The sequence below is a fragment of the Sardina pilchardus genome, chromosome 9, assembly GCF_963854185.1.
Source record: "Sardina pilchardus chromosome 9, fSarPil1.1, whole genome shotgun sequence".
In the NCBI taxonomy this organism is placed as follows: Eukaryota; Metazoa; Chordata; class Actinopteri; order Clupeiformes; family Clupeidae; genus Sardina; species Sardina pilchardus.
In genome coordinates, this window is record NC_085002.1 from 34,315,410 (window position 1) to 34,335,822 (window position 20,413).

General features: G+C 42.1%; 2 protein-coding genes and 1 long non-coding RNA gene across 5 annotated transcripts in view; all 3 read left to right on the forward strand.

Annotated features, from left to right (window-relative positions):
• Nucleotides 1-4,616, forward strand: part of LOC134092043 (striatin-interacting protein 1 homolog) — a 108,378-nt gene extending 103,762 nt beyond the window's left edge. Inside the window, exons 21-22 of one of the 3 annotated variants that reach the window (XM_062544847.1) lie at nt 3,386-3,650; nt 3,867-4,616. In XM_062544847.1, coding sequence (XP_062400831.1) covers nt 3,386-3,636 — 251 coding nt within the window. In that variant the 3' untranslated portion in view covers nt 3,637-3,650; nt 3,867-4,616. Of the gene's footprint in view, nt 1-3,385 lie in introns of all 3 variants that reach the window. The other 2 variants (XM_062544846.1, XM_062544848.1) reach the window with 2 other exon arrangements.
• A 2,015-nt stretch (nt 4,617-6,631) lies between these two features.
• LOC134092045 (uncharacterized) lies at nt 6,632-10,167 on the forward strand. Its single transcript, XR_009940156.1, has 3 exons — nt 6,632-6,981; nt 7,107-7,208; nt 9,722-10,167. It is a non-coding gene; the product is annotated as an uncharacterized LOC134092045 (long non-coding RNA).
• A 5,591-nt stretch (nt 10,168-15,758) lies between these two features.
• On the forward strand, nt 15,759-20,363 carry rbm15 (RNA binding motif protein 15). Its single transcript, XM_062544849.1, has one exon. It carries the CDS (start codon nt 15,883-15,885, stop codon nt 18,460-18,462), a length of 2,580 nt encoding a protein of 859 aa, XP_062400833.1. The 5' UTR covers nt 15,759-15,882; the 3' UTR covers nt 18,463-20,363.
• Nucleotides 20,364-20,413: the final 50 nt, after the last annotated feature.

Consider the following 20,413-nt stretch of genomic DNA (forward strand, 5'->3'; position numbering starts at 1 on the left):
CATAGGGATGGCGAAGGCAATGGCGATGGTAGGGCAGTCAGAGGGATGTGACTTCAGGTGTGATGAGGGACAGGCACAGAGATGGTTGATGGCTGGTAATGGTTTACCTCACAGGTGAGGTATAGGGGAAAGGGAAGAGAAATAGAGTGTGTTAGTATTACTGTAAGTCATATTAAGTATTAATAAGTATATCAATGGTGATATAAATGATTATACTATAGAGGGTTTACAAAACGCTTTTACACACCTCTTTTGTGGGGACAGGTGCGTAGGGATAGGTTACCCAGTTAAACCCGAAGAGGCATCCCGCACATCGTCCACCATGCACCACAGCTCATTATTTCTGAGTAGCAACATTACTATTATAATCAATTACCAACCTGTGACTTTTTAACCAAATCAACCAATGCATTGTCACTCTGACACATTTGTAATTCTGCCCCCACTTGTGTGTGTGGTAATGATGAAGTCTAACCAGCTACTTTAGAATAGATGGATATAGGGCTAACCAATTTCCCAAGGGAAACTCTGATGCTGAAATTCTTTTCAAACTTTTACTGTAAAACTAAGCAGAACAAGAGTACATTTCAGTTATTTTCTTCAATGTTTTGTTAAAGTGCAGTCACGTAGGCTATCATTCCAAGTTACAGAATAGAAACGAATGCGTTAGCTTATGGCTAATGTCTATGAGAAATCCCATAGAAATGCTAACAGTTAGCGTAATCGATAAAATGAGATATTTAGAGCGAACTTCAGTCCATTTACAACTTGGGCTACATAGGAAGATGTCTTTGTTTACAACTGAATATTAAAATACTCAAGGCTAATGTTTTCTTTCCATACAACAACGTTACCTTGTAGGAAAAAAACGACTGTCTAACTTATCAATGCCATTTGAACAAATTAGCCGCAAAACCAGCGCTAAACATTAGGCGTGCGTGTGACAACGTGCACCGTGAACATGTGACTTGCTCTTGCACTGCTGCAGCCAGTGGCTTCTCTCACTTCTGTTGCACATCTCCTGATTTCGTGAATGTAGGCTATGGAATTTCAATGCGTGATGAGACGCCTGTGACCAGCCTGTGAGCAACAGACTTTTACAGTAGGCTATAAAATAAATAATAAAAACTGCGTTAATGCGCGATAAAATAATTATCTGTGTTAATTGATTGATGAGTTAACGTGATATTAACGTGTTAACGTGCCTAGCCCTACTTTTTTTTTTAATTACGAAACTAGACACTCTAACTCACCTTATGTGTGATTTTTGGAGGTCTATCATGAAGAGAACTGAAGTAGATGACGATCGAAAACTCATGAAATCTCACAATCCGGACATTTTATCTGGACATTATATCACAACGTGGCATTTGATTGATATTGCCGCATGAATTGTGTCGAATCAGGCTCATCAAGTCAATACAAGGTCATTCCGTAATTTTGTGGGTTCGTTGCCTTGATTATTACGCCAGATGAGAGTGTAGTTCCATGTCAAATCAGCCTAGAAAAACGCCAGGTTTCATTTTCAGTTGGTCTTATTGCACTTTCTAACTTGAGAGGAGACACGTTTTAAATGGGAAAATTACCAGAAATCGTAGTCACTTTTAAACATGAAGCTAGCAGGCAAGAAGCTAATGGTCTAATCCGATTCAGTGATCTATGCTAGGCTGAAGCTAAAAGTTGTATCGCCAGACTCACAGAATGGCTGGATGAACGGGAACAAGGTAAATATCGATTGTTTTGCTCGAGGGGAGGTGGAAAATGAGCGTATTTCCAAAAATGGCGGAATATCCCTTTAATAATAAGGTTTTATCACATACGCTCAATCGGACTCGCGGCACCTTGATCAGCATCTGTTGTGCACGGCGGCGCAACCAACACACTACACTTCATGCTCTATAAATGAACAAACATAACCAAATACTTCAACACATTCGTTCACCGTGTGTATTATCACGTTTATTTCATAAACATTTAACCTTTTTCAGCCCAAGGACCCCTTGGCTGTGAGAGAGACTGAGCACGGACCCCCACACCTGGCCCACCTCAAATCATGCCTATCATTTGAACCGTCAGTCATTAGTGCCTACATGCACGCACGCGCACGCACGCACACACACGAACGCACACATTCTAAACATAAGTTATTATTAACAGGGGGGTAACTGCTTTATACAACTCGTTTCTGATAATTCTTTACATAGTGTTGCATAAACTTGTCCTATAATAGAATGAATGTCACAAGGGTCAACTAAGGTGGATATGTAAGGGATAATCAACGACGCGCTGTGCGTTTCTAGGAAAATAATGCACGTTCGACGTGTTAATAAGGTCCCGACGCCGCAGGCATTATTGCAGTGCATTATTTTCCTATAAATGCACGGCGCGGAGTTGATTATCCCGTTTATACCGCTACTATCATTTTCGTTTATATTGCTGCCCTCTTAGATACAACGTTGCTGTGTTTACCGTTACATTCACATTGGCGAATTAATATTCAAGTGTGAGAAGCTCCGCTTTAACCCTCTCTGGTGGTATAAATTCAGCTAAATTCAGGCAAAGCTTCATTAACTCAACCTGATACAGACAGAGAGCCTCTTCATCTTGTGTAAATATAACTTGTCTTGCACAAGGAAACGCAAACACACAAGTTATCGTTATCGTTTCCTTTTGATGGTATGACATCGCAGAAAACGTTGGATTAATTAATTCACGCAGAACGCCTTGACGTGCAAACGCAGACTCTCATTTAAAAAAAAAACAACAAAAAAGAACAAAGCAAAACATCACACAGAACAAATAGGCTACCCCGCAAAGTTCAGGGTCCATCAGTCCCGACATTAAGCAAACGAACCAAACAGTCGAAACATAATTTATCTCTCAGAATGAAAAGAACGAGTTTGTTAATGGTCAGATGCCGCTGAAAACGAAGCTATTTAACTAAAACGCACGGGGGGAAATTATGTTCCATTGGTTAGCACAATGTTACAGGGATCACATTATCACATGCATGATTCATGGGTAGCATACAATGTGTTATTTAAAAACGAATATGAAGCGATTTTCATTGAACATTATGTTAACTTTGACAAATGTTATTTTTTGGAAGAGAAAAAAATGCTTCAGACGAAATATTTTCGCGGCCCCCCGGTTGAATACCCCTGAGGTAGACTAAGTCTGACAAATACCATAAACATAAACTACTAATGCTGATGAAATGAATGCAAATGAAAGCGACATTATGGCACATTTTTCTTGGAATGCTTTTTGAAGTATGTTTTTGTCAGGCAACAAAATGGTTTCATCAAATGTGTGTTGATTTTTAGCTGATTCACGTTGCATCATTACATCCTTAGTAATAGATTAATATCCCTCTCCTTGACAGCAGACCTGGATGCACGGCCGTGGGACTTTCAAGCAGAGGAGTGTGCACTGCGTGCTAATATTGAACGATTTAACAGCCGCCGCTATGACAAGAACCAGGCCAACCCTGACTACTTGCCTGTGGACAACTGTCTGCAAAGTGTGCTTGGACAGCGTGTGGACTTGCCAGAGGATTTTCAGATGAACTATGACCTCTGGCTTGAGCGAGAGGTGTTTTCTAAGCCTATTTCCTGGGAAGAGCTCCTTCAGTGAGGATGGAGCTGTGGGTGAGCATCCTTAGAAAATACTTCAGTAGACTGAAAATGGAAATAATACCCACAATTCGAAAACCGGTCTAAAAGCCAGCATGACTTGGCTACTAAAAATAATGCTTGGACATTTTATTTTAACATTGCTGTATAACCATATTGCTTGCAGTAGTGTCTGTTGTTTGTCAAATTATCTTTGCTGATAATTATTCATTTTACTTGTCTTATTTTAAGGGGCACACTACACTGTGAGTGCTCTGGTACATTCCCAAATACTGGTGAAGTGTGGGTGTTGTGTAGGATAAAGGATCGATCCTGGAACACTACCCACCATACTGGACCATCCCACTAGTAGTTTTGTTGGAGCAGTCTGATGGTCTCTAACATCTAGCTGGTCTGAAACGGCCTTTCTGTACTGTGTGCTTTTGTACTGGTTATGTGGGGGTGCTGCTGAAGAAGGATTTACATGGACCTTTCTCATAGACACGGATGTAGTGTCCCAACTTCCTGAAGATGGGGACTCATCTGTAACAAGTTTTGTTTTAGGTTGTTTTTGTGTGCTTGCTTTTTTAGGACAGGCTATTGGTGTGTATTCCTGAATATATATTCCTGGGTCTGGGTATTTGTCTGGTATTCTAAGTTGGAATGGTTTGAGAAAGATAGTTCGGGGTGAGATTACTACCTCAGAACGCTAGGTTATAAAGAGGTTGAGGGTATACAAGTGTCTTCTCTAATTTGACAAGAACCTCAAAAAGAAAAAAAAGAAACAAAAGGGATTTAGTATCCTCTTCAGTCACATCTGTGATTATGTCATACGTTGCATTGTAACTTGTTTTTATAGATCTGGCCAGATTTTTAAAGGAATCTTTAAAAATGTATGTCACTAAAGGAATCAGTATTATAATTGCTATTCATGGTTTGTGTCTTACCTTACTTGTTTCTCTTGAACATAAACAACAAATAAATAAATGCTCTTGAACTTAATACTGCACTACAAATAATGTCTCATCGTATTGAGCAGAAAAAAAATACAGAATTTCATTTCTTGGAGAAGCATTCCTTGCGAATAGATCTTGTGGTGACATTGGCACCTTAAGTTAGCCTGGCAAGCCAAACTACACAGAAATGTATAGTCTGGGGTCGGACCATTCAGAGTTGAAGCCTGTGGGTGGGATGAACAGTTGTCTTTCAAACTGCCTCTGCACGTAATAGGCCAGCATTTGTAACCAATCGTAGCCGGTCGGCAAATACATCCTTCTTTAAAACGAAGGACTTGAGTGCTTCTTTCTGCTCAAACTTCAAAGAAAAGCCCAAGTCTAACTCTTCCAAAGCCGATTCAAACGAGCGCGCTTCGTTAGCCTCATCCATCTTTTGTTTTTCTCTATGGTTGTGCGATAGGGTCTCAAACCCAACTCGTCGAACGAGGACGCATGGTCCAGCCCCCTGGCGTCTTATCGGAAGCCGAAGGTGAGCTAAGGCGGGCTCAAGGACTCTGTACACAGATAGAGCGTTCTGATTGGCTAGGCTGAACTCGAGCCTAGCGCAGGCTTGGCCTCAACGGTGCGACCCTAGACCATCCTGCTAGGCAAAAATATTTTTGGCCGCTAGGGTGCGTCTAGATTTCTAGGCTAACCTTAAGTTGCTTTTACTAAAACCTTCGGTGGTTAACTTCTACAAGACAGTGTGTCTGCCAATGATGTGAGATGTAGTATGGGACTCCTCTTCACAAAGTAGGAAAGGGGAAAAATATATATTTTATATATTAAAACATATATACCGGTACACTATATTGGCAGATGTATTGGGTCACCTGCCTTGACGCGAATTTAAGTCCCATACCATTCTTAATCCAAAGGGTTTAGTATGACGTCGGTCCACTCTTTGCAGCTATAACAGCTCAATGAGCATCAAACAGGCTAATAGGCTAACTGGAAAAAACACCATGCCAATCTCTAGCTATGGTGAAGGGTATGTGATGATGTCGGGCTATTTTAATTCCAAAGGCCAAGGAAACTTTATCAGGATGGATAGTATCCTGGATCCATGAAACAGCTGGCATTTAAGAATAAAAATCTGCCTTCCTCTATGGGAATTTAACATAGGGGGGCAAATACTTATGCGCACTGCATTTTAAGGAAAACATTTATTTATGATACATTCTTCATTCACAAAGAACATTGGTGTCCTTAAAGGTTGGATTTTTACTCCTTTTTCAAATTAAGGCATGAAGATCAATTTCCAAAAGATGGTTTTACATTCCTCTTTTTAGTCAACATTAGCAAGGGGGCAAATACTTTTTCACAGTATTGTATAGCTATCACTTCCCTTGAAAATTAACTTTTAGTTTAATAGTTGAATTGAAAACTGTCTGCAGTCTCCTTATTTCAAGCCACTGCTTTTGGTTTTGTCTTCTGCATGAATTAATGTGAAGCCTCTGCACCATCACGGTGCCATCGACTGGCCAGGCATATGCACTGGGGCACTTTTAGCCGCTTTTTGAAAAAAAAAAAATGACCAGTATCGTTAAAGGTTGGTTTCGTGTGGACATGGCCTTAGTCACCATCCACCTGATGGACTGTATCCAAGGCTGCTCAGAGTCGGTGCTGCTGAACTGGGGGAGCCACTGAAGCACATCTTCAACCTGAGTTTCCGTCTCGGAAGAGTCCCAACACTGTGGAAGACATGTCTCATCCCCGTCCCACAGGGTGGCCATGGGTCCCTAAAATGTTTTTAAAAAGGCCTAAGGGTCACTGCACCCTAAAATAGGTTTTTTGAGCTGTTGATTGATTGAAAATATTCATAAGTGGTGAACTGTACTATTACCATGGTTAATATTGACAAAAATCGTGTTTCTCGACAAAAGTAACATTTCGTCTGATTTTGTATTGGAGTTATTGCTCTCTCGCGCATACTACAGTTTGAAAACATGCCATGGCATGTTGGTCCAAAATACTATTGGAATGCTGACGTTGTCCTGCACTTCTAGTCCGACACTACGTCACCGGGTCGTTACAAATTAGGACTGAAACGCCCCAACACCTGCTGCCCTGATTAGCCTACCTGTGATAAGCCATGTCTGCAGCACTCATTCCCAGATTGACACGAAATCACCATGGTTGATTGGTTGCAGCAGTGCTGCACTCTCTCCAAATTTCAGAATGTCTCGCCCATTTTGAAAGCAGTTTTCAGAAATGTGAAGTGGGTGGAGTTATGGGGTGAAGTGACTCTTTAAATTGTCTTAAATTCAGTTTGGATGGGTCTTTTTTTTTATATAGCCATGTCACCATGAAAATTCAGGCAATCTGCTCTGCCAGGTCGAATATTTTCGGTATGTGCTGTGTTGTCTATGGTAAGGTCAGAGCTTGTTTGTCTAATGCTCAGCTTTTGATGAAGTAAAGTAACGACAATGCCTACCACCAATAGTTGCTTGCCACTGGCACTTAGGCTTACTTCAGTGTTTTCTCAAACTACAAGGAGACTGGACTGCTGGTTTTGGAAAACAATTTCAAGAAACTGAAACCAATCGATAACGTTGGTAAAGGAAAGCTCTGCTTCAACCCGTTGGAAGGCTACAAGGTAACAACATTAAATGAACAAACTGTGTGCCCTTTGACCCCAAAGTCTGCCATGACCATGGCTCAGAGCAAATATGTTTAAACCGGTTGTAATTTTACGGCACTTAATTTTGAACAGGGATCGGTGTGTTTACTTGGAAGAGTATATTTCCATCATAAGGTTGGTCTTAAGAGTCATTGCATGAGAAAACCAGGCAGAGGTGGGAAGAAGGGGGTCGGCCAAATCGGCTCATACTTTGTTTATGTGATAAGTATGTGGAACTATGAACAGCCATATACTTAAAACCCTCCAGCTGTTTTTTGTTATGGAGTTCTGGGACCCCTCTCAGAGACCCTCAAAAATCCAACAATTCATGGCTGAAAATGACTGAAATTGCCATTTCTACCCTGATTATCCTGATAAAGATATGAACATAAGCTTTATATTTCCATAGAGCCTAGGTAGCATAGTTTTAAAGACCAAAAGGTGCACCGAGGGGTTATCTACCCCACTGAAAGCAGAATGTCCCCACCTCTAAATTTCGGTCATTTTTAAGAAGCATTATCTCGTATTCGCAGTGGCTTTGGTGGATGGTTTTACTGTTGCTGGAGAAAGGAACATCTACTGATTCAAAAACAATTATCGTCTAATTGGGCCACACATAATGTGTGCCGTGCCAGGAGGGTCTTAAGCAGAATTTGTCGTGTTTTGGCCTATGATAAAACATATTCAGATCGCCATCACATGGCCATACCATGGCATTACCGGTACATCACAAACAGATTTAATGCCAGATGTTTGCGATGTAATTGCATGGTATGGCCACTTGGTGACGATCTGAATAGTCTAGTTTCAAATGTATGACAACCAAGAGCATCAATGCATGCAGAGGTCTGCACTCTTTGAGTGCTTTTCTAGTTAATTAAAGCTTTCTTTAACAATTTGTCATACAGTGACACAAAAATTGACCATAAATTACCCTATAGTGAGAGATTATTACCTGGTTTATTATACTCCAAAATTCGAAAAAATACCGGAAAAACCCTCCTGGCACGGCGCACATTATGTGTGGCCCAATTAGACGACCATTGTTTTTGAATCAGAAGATGTTTCTCTGTCCAGCAACAGTAAAACCATCCACCAAAGCCACTGCGAATGTGAGATAATGCCTCCTAAAAATGACCAATTTTAGAGGGATGAAAATTCTGCTTTCAGTGGTGTAGATAACCCCCTAGTGCACCTTTTGGTCTTTAAAACTATTCTACCTAAGCTCTATGGAAACATAAAGCTCGTGTTCATATCTTTATCAGGATAATCAGGGTAGAAATGGCAATTTCAGTCATTTTCATCCATGAATTGTTGGATTTTTGAGGGTCTCTGAGACGGGTCCCAGAACTCCATAACAAAAAAGAGCTGGAGGGTTTGAAGTATATGGCTGTTCATAGTTCCACATACTTATCACATATACAAAGTATGAGCCGATTTGGCCGACCCCCTTCTTCCCACCTCCTGCTTGTTCTGCCTGGTTTTCTCGTGCAATGACTCTTAAATTTCATTAAGAAGTGGTATTGAAAAGTCTAAAAAGTCTTACATTTAACTTGTATATACCTGTAGACATACTGGTCCCAAAGAAGCCACAAGTTAGAGCGAGCGCTCTGTAGTCAAGCTCACATTACACATGATGAAGACCATGGAACGACTGGTTTTGTTGATCCTCAGCAAGCACTAGACCCGCTACAGTTTGCATACCAGGAGAAGGTGGGCGTGGACAATGCCATCACATATCTACTACACATGATACATTCTCACTTGGACAAGGGGAAAAGTGCTGTAAGAATCATGTTGTTCTCCAGTGATTTTAACACCATCCAACCCCTCTGGGAGACAAGCTTTTGCAGATGGGTGTGGATGTTCACCTGAAATCACCTCTCAGCTCTTCCTCTCTGCCTTTTTCTCTCTATAGTATAACATCATAAATATGCTTATTAAAGGGTCACTGCACCCTAAAATAGGTTTTTTGAGCTGTTGATTGATTGAAAATACTCATAAGTGGTGAACTGTACTATTACCAGGGTTAATATTGAAAAAAATCGTGTTTCTCGACAAACTTAACATTTCGTCTGATTTTGTATTGGAGATATTGCTCTCTCGCGCATACTACCGTTTGAAAACATGCCATGGCATGTTGGTCCAAAATACTATTGGAATGATGACGTTGTCCTGCACTTCTAGTCCGACACTACGTCACCGGGTCGTTACAAATTAGGACTGAAACGCCCCAACACCTGCTGCCCTGATTAGCCTACCTGTGATAAGCCATGTCTGCAGCACTCATTCCCAGATTGACACGAAATCACCATGGTTGATTGGTTGCAGCAGTGCTGCACTCTCTCTCCAAATTTCAGAACGTCTCGCCCATTTTGAAAGCCGTTTTCAGAAATGTGAAGTGGGTGGAGTTATGGGGTGAAGTAACTCTTTAATACTAACCATCATGACTTTTAGTAATGCTAACATGATCTATATCTCTATATTAGGTAAACCATCACCAGTCATCAGCAATCCTTGTGCCTGGCCCTCGTCTGAAGTCCCATTCCTATGACTGGCCTACCATCGCCTGCTGTGGTTCCCTTGCCCGGATTCCTGGCCCGCTCATCATAGTGACCCATTACTTTCCTTAAGAAAATTAGTAATCCCTATGGATAAATGATTTCCTACACTGTACTATTTGAACTTTCTGAACTAAAAATGACCTTGCTGTTCTGTAACTGACCCTAGGCAGGTGGGTTTGGCCCTTGAGTCGTGAATCTCTCTGAGGTTTCTTCCTATATGTATCTCCAATTCTAGGGAGTTTTCCTCGCCGCTGTTACTCATGGTCTCTCTCTGAATGTTTAACACTCTTTAAAGGAACACTTCACTGTTTTTTCATATTAAACTACGTTATTCGCTGATTGATTTTTGGCAGGGTGTTAGGTATAGGCCTATGGTTTAAAAAAATCCATGGATACAAGTTGGGGTGGCACCCCTAGTGGCAGTTATGCATACAGTCCAAAATGGCCCCCACCGAAAAGAGAAAAGGTTATATCTCAGCTTCCTTTACTCTTAAATTGTTGTATAATGTACTTTTTCTACTTTGCTTGATACAAGGAATCCTATTCTGATATATCCTTCTTATCCTAAATTTGAAGTGTGGTTTTAATATAGCCTGATCACTACCTAAACCCATGTAGAAACTAGCATAAAGCGTCCGACGTATGATTTGTGTGTGTGTGTGTGTGTGTGTGTGTGTGTGTGTGTGTGTGTGTGTGTGCGTGATCGTGTGCCAGTCAATCGCAACAGTCTGCACAATCTTTGCCGTCAACGTTACATTGTTTCATTGCCTCGTTTTAATGGCTAGCAGGTTACGCTATGACAATGCTGAAGAGAAAGTCATCATTCTCAATAACCTATTAGTCCGTGAACCAGAGGGGTTGGTCATTACCAAAAAGGTGGCAAACCTATATAGGCTACCTTTTCTGAAAGCCTGGAATCTCAGCTTTTCAATTATGTATAATGGCTATCTGACGAGTAGCCTAGCTGTTTAGAGTTATCACACATAATGTAGGCCTAAACTAAGGTTGAGAAAATAATATGGCTGAGTTTCATTTTCAACATTTTTTTTCATGCATAGGCTGTCTGGATAATAGGTGATCGAGGAATGTTTAGGAGTCAGACAGTGCAGGACCTAATCTCTGACTGAAAGTGCACAGAATTTGTGCATTTGCACAGCAATATTTAAGAAATTTTCTCGGAGGTGACAACCCCCGAACTCCCAGTATAGCCTAGGCCTAGGCTTAAGGACGGCTATGGAAAAAAAGTTTCACCTGTCACATGTTGACGTTACATTTGATCACGCACTAAGTGTCCCGGTTTTAGTTCAGAGAAATCTGGTCACCCATGAGACATGTGTAATGTTTTGGTGCTCTATAAGTGAAATTTACGCTGGCCAACAGGTGCAAACGACGTGCAACTTAGGACAACAATTGCAAATCAACAAAACACTGTTTGCTGATTGGACCTGCACATTTTTGTCTTGAGAAAACCTGTGAATATACCGCAGACCCAGACTACGTAGTGGAGTGAAATGAAAACTGAACAGAAGTACGTAGGAAGGCGGAGCCAGGCTACCCATGAAGTAGATCCAGTAAAAAAATGTAATCAGCATCCTACTGTATATCAATATACACGATGATTGAACTGACAACAAGCAGGCTTTTCAACAGTGGAATCAACTCTGACGAAGCAAACTGCCCACCATCATTTTCCGTATTCAATGAAAGTAGTACGACAGATTGAACAGGTTAGCCTTTTTAAATTGAAATGCATTTCCCTTTTTGTGCTATAATGCATGCCTTTTGCCTTCATACATGACTGGCAACACGGGGGACAAATAAAGTGACATCCTGTAAGGTGTCATACAGAATTAATTAACTGGGAGATGAAAACTCGAGACTGTTTCGCATTGGGGAGGTTTTTGCCTCAGTCTCCTCCATTATTTCTGCAGATCAGGACACCTTGGTTGATACCTTACATAAATCCTCATGTCATGGGGTTCATGTCCCAAAGATTCTGACCTTTGGCTCCCACCCAGACTATGATAAGCATAGCATATTGTCATGGTTATACTAGGTAAGAGGCTATATTTAACTGTGTGATGAATTTTTGGCTAATTTGAGGGGGGAAATGAGAATTTTAAGTATTTTAAATACTCTAAATACAACCCCTCAAAGTATTTTGTTACAAAGTACATTTGATTTTTTCCAATCCTGCAAAATACAAATTACAAAATACACTAAAGTAATTAAATACGTATTTAAAATACATATAATTGAAATACTGCCCATGTCTGTTGGTTATTGGTGACGTTAGCCCAGGGCTGGACTGGGACCAAAAAACGGCCCGGGCATTTTTGGCCATAGTGGCCCACCATGATAATTTACACGATAAAACATATGTGCACACTGTTTTGTTTGTAAAACATATTTAAGTAAACCGCAGTAGCCTGCATGGAAGCGAGTAGGCTAGCCCAGTGGTTCTCAAAGTGGGGTCCGTCACCCATAGCCAAGGGGTCCGCGAAATAATTTGCTTGATATTAAAGTTAACATTTTAAAAAGATGATGCTCTTTTCACCCATAAAACAAGCAAATTGTGTCTATTTGGTCCTACCCACATTAACTTGGGATAGTGGACCCGGCCACAACTTCAGAGAATACAAATGGTTAACTGTTACGGTTATAAGGGGGTCCTCGGAAAATGTTATCCCCTAAAAGGGGTCCTTGGAACCAAAAACATTGAGAACCCCTGGGCTAGCCTACCCTTGCTAAAAAAATATCAATTATTATTATACTCTCTCTCTCTCTCTCTCTCTCTCTCTCTCTCTCTCTCTCTCTCTCACACACACACACACAACCACGCACCCACTAGTGACCTCTAAACCAGCAAGGATGAGGTTGTAGGTTGTGCACAAAACTAATATGCTATTAAATGCTTCACTAAATAAAACCTGCTATAATTTCATGTTGAGCATTTGCACAGTTTTAGCCAACAATTCACCTTGATACTAGGCCTATTTAGTGAAGATGTAGCCTATAGGCTACACATCCCAACACATTTTCATTGTTAATTCCATTGGCTATCACTATTCCTGTTTCATTCCGCGTCTGACTGCATGTCTGTGTGTATGGGTGTCTGCTTGTCTGTGCAAAGAAATTTGATAGTTTGCTTGTTGTAGGCTACTGCGTCAAGATCGACAACAATTTCGACCAATCGTGACTGTCTTAAGATTTCAGAAGGCTGATGGCGTTCTTAAGCCGACAACTCGTTAATTTGATGGGTAGGCTATCACAATTCAAATGCATGTGAGAGGGGTAGCCTACACACAAACCACACAAAAAGACGCGCTCACACTATAAAACTTTGTGTTGCTTAACTGGGTGCTGAATCCTACATAGTAGGCAGGTTAATACATCTAAAAGAAGCAGGGAGAAGCAGCAGTCGCAGAAATTGCAGCCTTTAATATCTGCAGCAAGCTCCTCTGGATGTTTTATCAGTCTGTAATTGCCAGTACCTGTTCTATGCTGTGGTATGCTGGGGAGGAAGCACAATGCTGGGTGACTAGACAGGCTGGTAAGGAAAGCTGGTTCTGTTGTGGGAGCTGAACTGGAGTGCATCACTTCAGTAGCCTATCAGACAGGACCCTGAACAAGCTAATCAACATCCTTGACAATGACTGCCATCCACTCCACAGCACTACAGCAGAAGAGCCTGATCAATTGGTGACTACGCTCACTGCCATGCACAACTGACAGAGGAAGTAATTTGTACCCAGGGCCATACAACTCTGCAAAACATCATTAAAGGGAAAAGGAGAGTCTATCTGCATCTCCACCCTCTTACTGTATACACTTCCATGACATTTCTGTACAATAGCCTACTGTACTGTTGACACTGTTTACTGGTTTTACTGGTTACATTAGCCCACGTGCTCAACCCCTCCCCCCATCCCCTTGACTGGACTGTGGTCTAACTTCAAATGGTTGATGCCTTCATCCTATCAAACTTATCCTTGTGCTGCTGCTATAACTCTTATACTATACTATGTTTACTTTTCTCTTATTTTGTCCATATACAGTCCCCTCCATAAGTGGAAACACAGCATGCTAAAGTTGACTGTATAAAATCATCTTTTGGCTGGCTAGGTGCATGGTAAGAAAAATACAGAATTTGAAGCAGCATACCTAACCCACAACCCACCCAGCTGACATTGAAATGACTCTTCTAGAATGAGAGAGAGAGAGAAAGACATAATATTTCTGTAAATGTTTAACTATGTTTATTATTTAGAAAAAAACATACATATTTTTAGAGTGTTTATTTGTTTTACTTAATCTGTAGTCTGACTATCACCATACTAATAAAATCAATCTTTTAAGATTGAACATTGGGGAGTCTACACTTTATTTCTACTGCAAGAGGCGTGATCAATGGGCATGGGCATCTGTACGCTTGGATAGTCCTTCAACCAATCAGACCAACGACCCGTGCGTCTTTTGGATAAGCTAGTTTGTGATTGGACCCAAAAGTTGTGGACAGGAAGCAGGGGAGATAGATGTGCAGGTTTCCAGCCTGAGCTGCCAAGCGAAAACCAAATTCGCCAGCAGGTCAGGCAGGGTTCACCCAGCCTAATCTGTTAAATTGTGTAAAATTGCTAATAAAGTAACTTGTACTTTTTAAGCTTGGATCATTCTAATGTTTTAATTAATGTTTTTACTTGCAAAGGTTGTATTTGTTGGAATTATTAATAAAAGTAACATGCTTGAATTACTAGTTCTGAATTGATTATTTTACTTTTGGTAGGTAATGGGCCACATGTGGCCCAGGGGCCAAGCCGACATTCAGCCAACACTCAGTCTAATCCGTTTTACAGTGTGTGGGCCAGAAGTGGCCCGGGGACCAAGCCGACACTCAGCCAACACTCAAACAGTAGGCTATGTGGGCCAGCAGAATGCATTCAGTTATTTCACAGTATGTGGGCCAGACCTGGGCCAACAGAAACCGTAAGTTATTTCACAATGTGTGGGCCAGACCTGGACCAGAGCAAATTCTAAGTGTCAGACCACCAGTATTGGGCCATTTCTGAGCCGGGGACCAAGCCAGATGTGGGCCAACACCCTGAGGCAAGGTAGTGGGCTAGAGGTGCCGGACATTTTTAGCCTGATATGACAAAATCAAGTGAATGTGTATTAAATAGACACTGTAGCACTCTGATAAGATGTGCAATTATTTTACTTATTTTTTTCCTTAAAAGTAATTAACATAGGCCTAAGTTCATAAAATAATGTTATGATTGGTCCCATAAAGTTTCCTGTAATGTGATCCGCTCTAAGAACATCGTACAAAATTGAAAAATAAAAATAAAAATAAAAAAAACCTGAATTGGATTTGTCCTACTAAAACACGCCCAGAACGTTCCCTGAGTCACCCAGGCTTAAAACACTGATACACCCTTCTTCTTTAATAGTGGCTTTGCTATCAGGGAAGTTTCAAACCCCAACAGTGGGACCTGGAGTGACATTTCTGACATCCTATGCATATAGCCAGAGAATGCCTTATTTTAATGTGAAAACGTCCTAGCTCAACATTCATGCACGCCTGCTCAGCCTTATCTTCCACGTTTTCTGACCATAGAGTTGAGTTCATGGTGGTACATCCACGAGACCACATTCATTTGAAGTTATGCATGGTTGATAATGTGGAAAACAGTCATGATTATTTTTTCAACTGTCTTCCTATTAACCACATACGCGCTTCCATTCAATTACCTACGCGAAAGTTACGATGAAATTATAGCGATCAGGCAACCATTTTGTCTTTCAGAGGAGGATAGACGCGTCCGGTTGTGGATTTCCGATTCTTGTATTACGTAAGCAGTTCCCCGTGTTGAATGGCGTATCATATCACCAATGGCCAGCTTCGTCAGAGTTTCAGCCCCTGCTCACACTGCAAACGCGGGCGGGGCTGAGAATAGTTTCAAAATGGCGTGCAGCTAGGAAGGCAGTAATGAAGCGATAAACAGTCGTTGCCCGTCAATTCAGTACGTAAACATAAATATAGTAGAGAGCACCACCATCACTACAATATATCTTAAGTGGTATACAAAATGAAAGGTAAAGAACGTTCTCCAGTCAAAAAGAGGTCGCGTCTTCTGGATGAATCTCGAGACAGAGGAAGCCACCCATCATGTAAGAAAATGGGAACGCTTTCGGTGTCTGGCAGCAACAACGGTAATAATTCGATGAAAGGGAGTAGTTCTACAAGAAGGACTCTACTCGGCGACAAACGTGAAAGCCGGGAGATAGATGGGCACGTTTCAAGTCGTACTGGAACTAACCACAGCTATGCTAATATCACTGCGGCTGTTAGCAGCAGCAAGAACCACAGCGGCCTCGCTTTAGAAGCCACTACTCGGATCAACTCTCGCGGAGAGACCAGGGCTCTTCCGAGTAATGAAAGTGAGTACAAGACTTTGAAAATAAGCGACCTCGGTTCCCAGTTGAGTGACGAAGAAATAGAAGACGGATTATTTCTCGAATTTAAAAAATTTGGTGACGTGAGCATTAAAATAAGTCGAGTAAACGACGAGCGTGTGGCGTTTGTCAATTTCAGAAGGCCCGATGACGCTAAGGCAGCAAAACACGCCCGCGGCAAATTGGTTCTGCATGACAGGCCACTGAAGATCGAAGCTGTGTACATGAACAGACGACGGAGCCGGTCGCCTATTGATAAAGACACATATTCAGCAGCTGCTGGCCATAGACATTTGCATACGCAGAGACCTCTGTCACCCACAGGACTGGGGTATAGAGACTACAGGCTACAGCAGCTTGCCCTGGGACGTCTCCCACCTCCACCACCCCCACCTCTTCCCAGAGACTTAGAAAGGGAAAGGGAGTTTTCTTTATATGATGCCAGGACTAGACCTCCTTTTATCCCTGAGGTTGCTGCTTTTCGAGAGGAGGACATTGTTTCCCCAGAGGACGACCAGAGAGCCAACAGGACATTGTTTCTTGGGAACCTTGATATAACAGTGACTGAGAGTGACCTGAGGCGGGCTTTTGACAGGTTTGGAGTTATCACTGAGGTGGACATCAAGCGCCCAACACGTGGACAGAACAGTACTTATGGATTTCTCAAATTTGAGAACCTTGACATGGCTCACCGTGCCAAAATCAGTATGTCTGGCAAGGTGGTGGGCAGGAACCCTATTAAGATTGGCTATGGCAAGGCCACTCCTACTACCAGACTCTGGGTTGGGGGTTTAGGCCCATGGGTACCCCTGGCTGCTCTGGCCAGGGAATTTGACCGCTTTGGCACCATCAGGACCATAGACTATAGGAAAGGTGATGCATGGGCCTATATTCAGTATGAGAGCCTGGATGCTGCCCAGGCTGCCTGTTCTCATATGCGTGGCTTCCCTCTTGGAGGCCCTGACCGTCGTCTAAGAGTGGACTTTGCTGATACAGAACATCGCTACCAGCAGCAATATCTGCAGCCACTGCCGCTTCCACCACATTATGACCTGGTGGCAGAATCTTTTGTGCACCGCGCTGGTCCTGATGCTCTGCGGGTGAGGGAGAGGACTCCGCCGCCTGCACTTCGTTTCCGTGAGACTCCATTGTACCCTGCTGCTGCTGAGTGGCCAGGGCCAGCAGTGCGTGACCGCACGCGGGGTGCACCTTTTGAACCACTGGAGCACTTGGAACGGGAGCGGCGTTCTCGAGATGCATGGTCATTGGAGCGGGAGCTGCAAAACCGGGACCAGGCCAGGAAGCGGCGTCTTCTTGAGGATGGCCGTCATTTGGAGCGTTCACCTGACAGCAGCGAGCGCCTCCGAGGTCGTCGTCATGGTGTGTCTGTGGAGCGCAGCCCAGGTGGCAGCAGTGGTCGGGATGGTGGACGCTACAGCGATTCAGAGAGGCTGTCACGCTCAGACCGGCCCTCTCCTGCAGGACGTGACCGGCGTGGAAGTTTGGAATGTGCGCATAGTGAGAAACGACTGCGGACACTAAGCCCTGTTGACGCGTCTGCCACCGAAAGGGAGCGCAAGCGCAAAGCTAGTGACTCTACCAAGAGCCCCGGCAAACGAGAGGAGCGTACAGAGCACCCCTCTTCCACTTCCTCTTCTTCCTCCAGGGCCACAGCCCAGTCCAAGCAAGGGTCTGGTGGCCACAAACTGTCACTAGCGTGGCAGGGCATGCTGCAGCTGAAGAACAGTAGCTTCCCCACAAGCATGCACCTTTTGGAGGGTGACCTGGGCGTCTCTAGCAGGCTGCTAGTGGATGGCAGCACTGGTGGTCAAGTGTGCCAGCTGAAGATCACTCAGCGCCTTCGTCTGGACCAGCCCAAACTGGATGAGGTGGCACGACGCATAAAGGTAGCAGGACCAAGTGGATATTCAGTACTACTTGCTGTGCCTGGAAGCTCAGAGGAGGGCCCCTGTGACACAGGCAGCTCAACAGAACGGCCATTGAAGAACCTGGTGTCCTACCTTAAGCAGAAACAGGCTGCTGGGGTCATCAGCCTCCCTGTTGGGGGCAGCAGAGACAAGGACAACGCAGGAGTTCTGCACGCCTTTCCCCCTTGTGAGTTCTCCCAGCAGTTTCTTGACACCGCAGCTAAAGCCCTCGCCAAAACCGATGAAGATTATCTGGTAATGATCATAGTCCGAGGAGCATCATAAAAAGTAACATTCGAGGAAAGTAAATGAAAACTTCAAATGGCCTGTAATGTATAGAGTGCCGCTGTGTTATAGAATATAGTCTTGAAAGTCAAAGGTTATTTTGCAGTGTTTGTCACTGGAGAAAAAACAACATTGTAACATTGTGTTTTCCGCAGTCTAATGCCTCAGAAATTATTCTGGTTGTCGATATGCATGGTAGTCTAAATTTTTGTAAGATTCACTCTTTAAGCAAATGGAATTGGAAGAAATGTAATAGTTTGATGATGATGGTACTTCAGAATAATGTGATACATCGTTTTCCCTGACACAGTGTAACACTACATGGCTATTACACAGTTAAGTTTAGATTTACCCTCAGACTAAACATCATTGTTGTCTACATCAGTCAATGCACACTCTACTAATTGATCTACCTAATATGCTCATAGTAATTGTCCTGTGATTTCCAACTTTTACTGGGGTCTGTTGTCTTGTTTTGAAATACATATAATTTTTTTGTTTCTGATTATTGCAGTCATTTGCAGACATAATATATGTTGCCACATCATCACATTCAGAACCTGACATAGGTATAGATGGCAGAGGACAGAAAGGGGAAAAAAGCTCAGTGGTTTATTGTTTTATAATACATTCTTAATTTTAAAACAATTTAATGAGATGGCATATGGAATTTACCCTCAGTCTTCAACCTTTGCAAATAGACATGTGACAGTGACTGGTATATTTATGAAAATGTTGGTTCATTTGTTTAGATAAAAAGAGTTAGGCTAAGATTTTATTTTTCAACCCAAGGCCCTCTTTGCCATCAGATATTGAATGGGAATTTATTATTGCGCTCTGGTCAGGATTGAAAAAGACCTTTGTGTGATTAGTGAGAGAAAGAGAGAGAGAGAGATCTTAGAATACATCAATAGCTTCCTTCAACTAACATGTTCAAAAAGATTGTCACTCCAGCTGGTAGAAATAAAGTGGTGTTTATGACTAGGTTTTACCGGGTAAAGTAATTCAATTTGTAAAGATAAGATTAGATAATTGTAAATGGGTTACTTGGAAGAAAGTTGCCTGTGTAAGAAGTAATGGCATTGATTTTCTGAAGATACTGTCTTTTCCAGAGTAGCTTCTTTGTATTGTGTTTCTGTTGTATTTCTTTTAAATGTCTGCTTGATACTTTTAAACAAATATTTCATCAAATAGGATCATGTGAAATTGTCTATTATTTCAAAACACAGTCAAAACGAAGGGCACCAGTCATTTACAGATATACAGTATTTTAGGCCTATTAAAGAAGGTCCTTGATTTTATCAAATTCTCCTTTTGAAATGGAGAGTGAACAAATATACACGTGTTCTAGTTCATCTTTGATTACACTGGGGTCTTAATTTGGTTATTTTCAGTCTTTATTACAGGTTAAAGACTTGGCCACCTATTTTTTTTTCAATGCAGTCATTTCCCAGTTATGTAAACAGCTGTCATATGTCTGTTTTTGCTGATCTTTTGTTTCTTAAAAAAGTGTACTTGTATGGACCGTTAGTATCTCTTCTGAGAGGATTGAAAACCCCTCAGTCATGGACACTCATGTGTGCATAAAAGATAAAAAAAAAAAAAAAAAAAAAAAAAAACATGATTCTCAGATGATGAGCATTGCTTTGTGCATCTAACTGAACGGACTGCTCTTAAGTTGTGTAATTGCTTTGTTATGACCTTGCCCATATTTTAAATGGAAGTTTGCATTGTGCTCTTTACTGTACAGCTGATATCTGGAGAGAGAAATGGAAACCATCTTTGCACATGCAACTAAGAAGTAGCTGTTCACAACAATCACACACAAAGAAAAACCGTGCATCTGGCACTTGCTTGATTTTGTCTCAGTGTCAATAAATTGTTTCTCTTTCGATGGAAAATCCGTTTGTTTCTGCCTCGGAAGTGAGTTGAAGACGGCCATTTTGACCTT

Coding starts and splice junctions, on each gene's coding strand:
- rbm15 (XM_062544849.1), top strand. CDS start 15,883: ATGAAAGGTAAAGAACGTTCTCCAGTCAAAAAGAGGTCGCGTCTTCTG.